Source organism: Prunus persica, chromosome G2 (genome assembly GCF_000346465.2).
Source record: "Prunus persica cultivar Lovell chromosome G2, Prunus_persica_NCBIv2, whole genome shotgun sequence".
In the NCBI taxonomy this organism is placed as follows: Eukaryota; Viridiplantae; Streptophyta; class Magnoliopsida; order Rosales; family Rosaceae; genus Prunus; species Prunus persica.
Genome location: NC_034010.1, coordinates 25,427,202 through 25,436,196, shown reverse-complemented (window position 1 = coordinate 25,436,196; position 8,995 = coordinate 25,427,202). Strand labels below are relative to the sequence as shown.

Sequence of the window (8,995 nt, the reverse complement as noted above, 5' to 3'; positions counted from 1 at the left end):
TTATTATTATTGAACTTCATCAACACGATTAGTTGATAATAGATCCGAATTAACATGATTGACTTGATAACTAATTATATCTATTTGGAACATCAATAATAAACACTGGGATATGAATTTGAGACTAACAACTGTTTTTTTATTTTTTATTTTTTATTTTTAAAACAAGAAATAAAATTACAAAGAGGATATGCTAAATTCCTCACATCATACCTTAGTTTTAAAGGAACATATAATATAAATTTTGAAAACCAACAATATGTTATCAAAAGGTTTGAATTTTATGCAAATCTTGTGACAACAATATCATTAGTAAACTTCCCACATACATCATGAAAAAAGAGCATTTATCTTATATCGAAATCTTGAGTTCGATTCTTCCTCCCTTAATATTATTTGTATAAAAAAATGTTTAAAGTTAATTGGGTTTTTGTTTCTAGGCCCATTCGGTGGCGTTTTTAGAGTCTCTTTTCATTTTCCTAGTGTAAAAACGGGTGGAATATGCGTTCGGTGGGGAAGTCTAAAAACACAGTAGACAACTTCATTTTGACGTTTCCAGCGTTTTTAGAGAATGCAGATTCAACATTTCCAAAAGCAAAATAGAATCGAAAATTAATTGTCACCGCCATAATCAAACCCCAACCACCGCTGTCCAACCCGCCACAGCGTCCACCATCAAACCCACCACCGACACGGCTGTCAGACCATTGCCACCGCCACTGCTCCTGCCACTGCCACCAAACCTCACAGACCCAACCATCCCAATTGAATCACCACCAAACACCCAATCCAACCCAATACACATCATCGCCACCTAGTAAAAGCAATCGGCTCCAGCACCTCCACCACCCATACCCAATAGAAGCACCATCACCACCCAATCGAACCAGCACTATCAAGCCAATTGAACAAGCACAAAACCCATCTACCTGATTTTTGCTGCTAGGAGAATATGACCTTGAAACTATGACCTTAAAAACAAGAGGTTGTTTATTGAGATCTCAAAGATCTCAGAGGTGTTTAGTTAACAAAAATGGAGAGAGAGAGAGAGAGAGAGAGGAGATATGTTTAGATCGGGAAAATGAGGTGGGGTGTTCTGACCAAAAATAAAAAAAGGTGGTGTGTTTGTTTTTTTCTTTTCTTTAGCTTTTTTATTTTAAATTTTTTTTTTATCAACCTTTCCTTTGCTTACAAGAGTGGGGTTGAAGTTATTTTTATACATAAAATTGTGTTATAGTTTTTTTTTATCAGACATTAACAAAAATACCTTTGAAATATACCACACATATTATTATTCTCAAATCTACCAGACAGTCTTTATTGTTTTAATTTTTTAAATATATTTTTTAATTAATCTACCATAAACATTCTCGAATTCTGAAAATGTAAATTTGTTTTCTCGTTTTTATTTTCAGAAAATATTCGCCAAAAACATTATCAAAATGGCCTATTTTTAAGTTTTAACAGTGTATTTTTTTCTTCTCTCTTTTATTTTCTGATGTGGCAAGCAAAAGGTCTTAACGAACAACAGCCAATACAGGTGGCTCAACGAGTATAACAGATAAGTCGTCCAAACAGAGAAGGAAATAGATAAGGTGATCTCCACAAACACACTTGAGTCCACTTTTGTTCCTGCTTCACTCACAAAATTCAGAGACTCCAAAAAAAAACCACTGGCAATGGCGACCCTGCAGAACTCACCTTCCCTCCACAGGACCCTTGTGCTCAACTCTTTCACTAAGGTTTTCTCTCTCTCTCTCTCTCTCTCTCTCTCTCTCTCTCTCTCTCTCTCTCTCTCGGTTTCCATTGTAGCTCTATGAATTCATTGAGTGTTTGTGTTTAAATTTTGTTTCTTTTCACTTGGTAATATTTTTTTGGGTTTTATGGCATCAGTTGCATAAGCAAAGCACATTCCATTGCTGTAGAAGAAGCAATTCGTTCTTGGTAAGAGCAGAGCAAACTCCGGCATCTTCAACATGCTCTCCTTCTCAAGGTCCTTCTTGCTTTATACCCATATTTGTGGAATTTAATCTGCATTGCTGTTACATATTATTGCCCTTTGTAAATTGTAATCACTCATTCATGGTAGAAGTAATAATCTTTGGCAGTTTTAGGCACAACTTTTGGCTTTTGTATTATATTGATTGATTGATGACATTGGGTACCCATCATTTTTGTTTTTGAATTTCCATCTAAGTTTGTGTTTATATTTGGCAGATAGATCTGGGAGACGCCAAGTACTAGCTGCAGGGACAATTGCTTCTTGGGTTTTTCTAACTAATCAACATTCTGTGTCATGTAAGGAATTTCAACAACTTCATTTGTTCTGTACTTTGTCCTTTCAAGTTTAGCTTTGTTGTACCAGGTTTTCTAGATTCCATGCTAAATACTAGATAGTGTTCATGTACTAGCAACAATGCCCATTCTGTGCAATGCGTTGCCTTCCTTGATTAATGATGACTGATAACCTAAAAGAACACCTTTGATATGGCTCAGTTGCTGCAGAAAATAAAAAGGGATTTCTGCCAGTCACGGACAAGACAGACGGGTACGAATTTGTTTATCCCTTTGGGTGGCAGGTGAGAGTTTTTGGGTTTTATCTACCTCTGGCTTATGTAATTGATCATTGAGGTGGTAGACATTTAGAGTTATGGCCAGTTCTTTAGTGGGTTTTTTTTTTTTTTTTTCTCTTTCTGGGGAGAGCACAGGAAGTAACCGTTGAAGGTCAAGACAAGGTCTTCAAGGATGTCATTGAACCATTAGAGACTGTAAGTGTGAATGTCTTCCCAACCGTCAAGCAAGACATTAAGGAATTCGGGTCACCACAGCAGGTTAGCTCTCTGATCTTTGCCACTAGTGTTGTGTCTCTAACATTAACCAGAATCTCAGAGGTTGAAATCAGTTTCTGTTTGCATTTTGCTCAGTCCTTCCTTACATTGGTGGATGAAAGACTAGTAAGTTACCATACTCATTTACTTAATGATCTCAGGTGGCTGAAGTTTTAATCAAGAAGGTTCTGGCTCCTCCTACCCAGAAAACAAAACTGATTGAGGCAGTAGAGGTTTGTTCTTTGATTTGTTTTTGCTTGATATTACCATAATGTGTTCAACTTTTTTGTGCTTTCATGAAGGGGAAGCAATCAGCTAGTTACAAACAATGAAATCTCCTGAAATATGTAGTTACGTATAGCAAATTTGTGATAGAAGTGAAAATAGGAAATCAATGAGCTTCTGTTTGGAAATGCTGCAAACTTTTTGTTGATCAGGAGGTATCATAAAACAGTATGGCAGATGCAGTAGCTACCTTCTTATATGGAACTTCAATATATTTTTATCCTTGATTCTAGGTTATATGGCCTAATTGAATGCTGATTAATTGCTTTTGTATCTATGGTGCAGCATGAAATTGATGGGAAAACATATTACACTTTCGAGTTCGTTGCGAAGGCTCCAAACTATACTCGCCACGCGCTCAGCACGATATCTATTGGCAATGGTATGAAACTGGGAAATGCATCCTGTTTAAGGCTTCTTCTATTCTGCTTCATTCAATTTCTCAGCAGGCTTGGCATTTGCTACATCATTTTTCAGCAAGCCTGAATCACAGCTTAGATATAGATAGTTTTGTAGGTCGGCATCTTAGTGTAAAGTTTTGTTTCTGGTTTGCAGGCAAGTTCTTCACTTTGACCACTGGGGCCAATGAGAGGAGGTGGGGTAAGATGAAAGACAAATTACACACCGTCGTTGATTCTTTCAAAATCTTCAAAGTCTGAGATGGGGTTTCACAAATCTGATTAGGAACGGCTCACATTTGGTTGCAATTAGCAAATACCATTATGCTCATCAACATTTTTCTTTTGTGTTTTCTTTTTTCTTCATTTCTTTCTTTTCATTTTGTATTATTGAGAGGGTGGGAGAGGGGAGAAATATTTTTCTTCTGGATAAATATATTATATAGTCATTGACATATGAAATACATTTTTGCCGAACCAGCATTCACATCAGCTGCCCATCATAATCACAGCGTTTTTCATTCAACCGTATCCTTTCAGGCAGCTGTTAATTGAAAATAACTTATATCGAGGGCACAATACTTTGCCGAAAGAAATACCAAACCGCAAAATTTTCAAGGTAGAATTCGTCAACAGCACAATGATCCAACATAAATAAATGGTTGCTTATGTTTAAAACAAAATTCAAAACATGGTAATAGACGGTGTATATTAAGGCATTAACACCGAACTAAATTTTAATTGCATCCCATTGCCATAAGAAAAAGGAAACGATGAATATATCAAATACAAATTGAAGAAAACCAAACTACTCCAGGAGGACTAACATAGCGCAATACTAACAAAACTGTCATAGCAAGAACGGAAATCACTTGGCTTCAAAATAAAAAGACAATACAACATTAATTTAGATTATCCCAATCTTGTTGGCCACATCCAAGGCATCATAGTCTGGTGTCAACCTAACATATGCCTTCTTCGTTCCATCGGGCCTGCACAACATAAGGGTTAGATTAAGCTTCATGAAAAGCAACATGATTATGCAGACATTTAACCAGCATGTTCCATGATTAGACCAGCACAAATACAGAAACATTGATCAGCATGTCAGCAATGAAACCTCAGCGCTGCTAAAACGAGTATAAACTAATAACATATACCTGATCAAGGTGTTCACTTTCTTGGTCTGAATATCGTACATCTTCTTCACTGCATCTTTAATCTTCTTCTTATCAGCTCGGATGTCAACAATGAAAACAAGTGTGTTGTTGTCCTCAATCTTCTTCATTGCAGACTCAGTAGTCAATGGATACTTGAGAATTTGATAATGGTCCAACTTGTTTCTTGGTGGTGCACTAATGCGGGGATACTTGGGGTTCCTTTCCTTCTTCAATGTCCTTGGCCTATGAAATGTGACTGATGTCCTGATCTTCTTGGCCTTCTTCTTGAAAGTAGGGCCGGATTTCACAGCCTTGGCAGTCTTCAAGGCTTGGGCCTTTGGATCACTCTTCTTCGTGTTGTCAGCTGCACGAGGCAAACAAATAACAATTTAGGTTGCATAAGACAATAAAATGAAATTATGTGCCTGGACTGAAACTACCACTTAGAGAAAAATATGAATATTACACTCTTATTACATTCTTAACAGCAACCCAAAGCAAAATTAAGAGGTGAATGAATAAATCCTATCCCGCAGGTTTCCCAAAACAAGTAATCATGCAAACTTAATCAATATCCCCCTCAAAAAATAATACATAGCCATTTCAAAAGCAGCAACTGAAAATGAAATGAAAGTTCACCGAATATATAGAAAATAACATAACATGCCATTTGATTCGGCCACTGGCTTGCAAATCTTACTCTAAACAAGCATACAACGACGAAACGTAGAAGCAGTGAAATGAGATTTAGTGGCATAAAGAATGATTTTTCAGAGTAATCGCCTACGTCAAATACAGCTACTGAAACCCACTAATTCATTTTTTTTCCTTTTCTGGGTATTACACAAAATATATCAGTTCTATGAGAAAGGAGGTACCTTTAGCAGGAGCCATTGCTCTGAGCTCAACGAGAAACAAACCTACCTAACAAGCATTATGCAAACAGAAAACAAGGACAAACTTAATCAATACGGATATTAGAAAAGGCAGAAACACACAAATCTCAAACGCATAACCAAAGCGATAAATCGTAAAAATATTAAACACAAAAAAGAGGATAAATCACAGCCCAAGAACATAGCTAATTCAGCTTAAGAAATTCACTTCGTCAGCGAAATTGGTTAGAAAACTGTACTAAGAGTCCTAGACAGCGGCGAAGATGGAGTCTTGAAGAAGTACCTGTAGATGAGGAGCAGCTGCGGCCGAAGTGTAGGGTTTTCGAGTGGAGAAGACGAATCTGAGCTCCTTATATAGCTACTCTGTTTTTTATTACTAACAATGCCCTTGCTTCGCTACGGGCCTTGAGTTTTACTGAAAATATAATTCTTGGGCCTCATTTTGGGCCCAAAAGAAATAAAATAAACGAAATGGATATGGTGTTTACTGCCCAATACGTGATTTTTTCTAATTTTGTGAGTTATTTTATTTTTTTGAACTTAAAATATTTGATTTTACTCTTTTATCTTTTGTTAAGTAAATTTTCCTATTTTATAATTTAAATTAAATTTTAATGTGTGCTGAAAATTTCACTAAAATCCCCCCTTCTTTTACACAAGTGAAGTGTTTGGTTATTGTAGTTCAAAATTATTGCGGTCACTTTGTATTGTAATTTCAGTTAGTACTAGTATGCTATAGTATACACATTAGCGCATGTCATTATTTATTTTATATATATAGAATATGTGAATTAGACTAGTTGACCGGATCAATAAACATCAAATCTCTTTGGAATTTTTAGACACTTTTGTACTGAAAAAGGAAGATTAGTGAACCAAATGATTGTGTCGGAGTACGAGATACAAACTTCTTCGTTTTTAACGGAACAAGCAAAAATGAAGAAAGTGATTTATTCAACAGCAAAAGAGTGTAATACATGAGTCTCAAAAACATCTTGGAGCCACACAACTTGCAATTTCAACTGCATTGGATTCCAATGATGTCTTCATCAATTTCAGACCCTAAGAACTAATGAAAAGAAAATGATCATTTTGAATAACAACACCACCTCCAACCAAAACAAAAAAGAAAAGAAATGTGGCAAAGTAGAGCCTACAGAATAATGCATGATGGTTATCGTCTGTCGATCGAGTGTGCAGAGTAGAAATCGAAACATATACATTAATCGCCAATTTGAATCAATTAAGAAAAGAACTTGAAAATTCACATGCTCCCCCAATAATGCACTATATGGTAGACATAGGCTTCACTTCCAAATTGTCCATTATCATGTATGTAACAACATCTTTCACATACCCTCCTTCACCACCACACTAGACGATCCTTCCACGGTAGCCTGTGCCGCGACATAAGGCACCTCTGTGGAGAGAGTATAGTTGCACTCGGAGCAAACGGCTCTAGGGTCGTCTCGGCCACATCCCGGTGGTAGCTCCGACACATGTAGACCTTTTTAGCCAATGATTCATCATTGTTCAACAGATGATCAGGAACAATAGCGCACCACCAATTGGTCTCTTGGGTTTTTGAAATAGTTACAAGGAAGGAAGTGCAACTTTAGGTGCAGAGTAGGGTGTTTTGGAGTGGAGAAGATGAAAATATGTGATGGGTAAGTGGGTGCTCTGTTTTTATTAACTTCCATTAGAAAAGCAATATTCATGGATTCATCCCATCATTTACTAATAAATGTTGCAGAATATCATTTCTCGAAGCTTGGGGTATAGGCGTGCATGCGCTAGCAAATTAATTAAAATTCAAGCAAACAGTTTCTTAATTGAAACAGAGACAGAAGAAAACATAGATCATTTTTTTAAAAACAAACAAACCGACATTAGAAAAACTTATTATTACACATCCTTAAATCCCGAATAACCTAAGCTCCAAAATGACATCATAAAGAAGTAGGAAACTGATGAGTTCATAATGCAGAAACGTTTTATGCCTTCTTATTACCCAGGAACACTTTTGTAAGAACTGTACTGGTCTCCAACGATGCCTTCAGCAGCTTCAAACCCTAACAACAGAAAAATATGTATATAAAACATACAATGTCAAATAATAAGCTTCAAAATTAAAAAATCTACTATAACTTAAAAATGGGGATGCAACTTGCAAGTTGGCCTAAAATTAAAAAGTCAAAAGCATGTAGAAAAATGGGAAATAAGTTAGGAATAATCAAAACCTCTTCCATGCCAAGATTAACCACTTTCTCTTCAAGAGCACCAACCTCCTTCACATTGAACTTGTTCAGCATAGCTATGCTTGAAATGGTGGACATTGGCTTCACCTCCAAGTCATCCATGACCATGTATGTCACTACTCCCTTGACATACCCTCCCTCGCTGGGTCTTGCCACGGTAGGTGCTGGAGAAACATAAGTCACCTCATTGGACATGTGACCATGATTGCAATCTGGGCAACGGGTTCCATGCACATTGGAAATACTGCGGTTACTGCAATATGAACACATGTAGAATTTTTTAGCATTCGAGTCAACGTCGTTGGTCAGCAAAGGAAGGATATTGGCACCAGCAACTGTTGCCTTTGGTTCCAGCAACATGTTCTTGTTGAGATTTGGTTGCAAGTATGTGTCATCGAGATTTTCAACACTCTCATAAAGCTTTCCCAAGCTACCAACCATGCCGTCTTTGGAGAGGAGCCTAATCACTGTCCCTACAGGAAGAGACAGGAGAGTGAAGAGAAAATCAACGACATCCTTGCTCGCTTCTGCAAACAAAACTTTGCCACGAGTTGAGTCCACCAGTAGCTTCATGCTCACACTTGTGGTGTTGGTGTTGGAGGAGTTGGAGTCGGAGTCGGCGGTTGCCATTGATGGAAAATATTGAGGGTTTTAGGTTGTTACCTATCAATTTACAAATGTCAGGGAAGCACAAGCTCTCAAATTATACCTCTTCCCTAAACCGGTAGTCCGCATTTTCATAAAGACAAATTGAGACAAAACCAATTTAACATAAGACACCTATGTCCCTCAAATTTGTCCTCCACCGAGAAAGAAGAACCTTTCCTTTTTATTGGCAAAAAAGGAAGAAAAAACCTTTCTTTTTTCTCTTTCCTCTCCTTTTCTTTATTACTTTATAATAGTTTTCAGAAGAAAGAAACACTAGTACTGCATAGACATATACATTTCGGTCCTCTCAAACATGATAAAATTTCCTTAGTTGCTAAGAATCCATTGGTTTAATAAAATTTCTTAGTTGCTAATGATCCAAGAATGTAGTGGTTTGGAGCTAAGTTTCTTCATAAATGGTTTTGGATTCGAATCCTAACATGTGTGTGTGAGTTTAGGTGAATATCATCCATTTCAATAGGAGAGGCCCTACAAAAAACGTTTCCTCAATTAAAAACTACT

General features: G+C 36.9%; 3 protein-coding genes across 4 annotated transcripts; 1 reads left to right on the top strand and 2 right to left on the bottom strand.

Annotated features, from left to right (window-relative positions):
- Positions 1,560-4,003, top strand: LOC18785122 (psbP-like protein 1, chloroplastic). Its single transcript, XM_007218223.2, has 8 exons — positions 1,560-1,742; positions 1,894-1,993; positions 2,218-2,298; positions 2,497-2,579; positions 2,709-2,831; positions 2,990-3,061; positions 3,399-3,495; positions 3,669-4,003. The coding sequence occupies exons 1-8, from the start codon at positions 1,680-1,682 to the stop codon at positions 3,770-3,772; spliced, it is 723 nt and encodes a 240-aa protein (XP_007218285.1). The 5' UTR covers positions 1,560-1,679; the 3' UTR covers positions 3,773-4,003.
- On the bottom strand, positions 4,185-5,939 carry LOC18786950 (60S ribosomal protein L23a). Its single transcript, XM_007218483.2, has 4 exons — positions 5,851-5,939; positions 5,550-5,595; positions 4,672-5,035; positions 4,185-4,503 (listed from the first exon to the last, which is right to left on the bottom strand). Exons 2-4 carry the CDS (start codon positions 5,563-5,565, stop codon positions 4,419-4,421), a joined length of 465 nt encoding a protein of 154 aa, XP_007218545.1. The 5' UTR covers positions 5,566-5,595; positions 5,851-5,939; the 3' UTR covers positions 4,185-4,418.
- LOC18785824 lies at positions 7,357-8,608 on the bottom strand. Of its 2 annotated transcripts, none has more exons than XM_020556163.1 (2): positions 7,853-8,608; positions 7,357-7,639 (listed from the first exon to the last, which is right to left on the bottom strand). In XM_020556163.1, the coding sequence occupies exons 1-2, from the start codon at positions 8,453-8,455 to the stop codon at positions 7,562-7,564; spliced, it is 681 nt and encodes a 226-aa protein (XP_020411752.1). In that variant the 5' UTR covers positions 8,456-8,608; the 3' UTR covers positions 7,357-7,561. The 2 variants fall into 2 exon arrangements, with proteins under 2 accessions (XP_020411752.1, XP_007220407.1); XM_007220345.2 differs by having other exon boundaries at positions 7,808-8,598.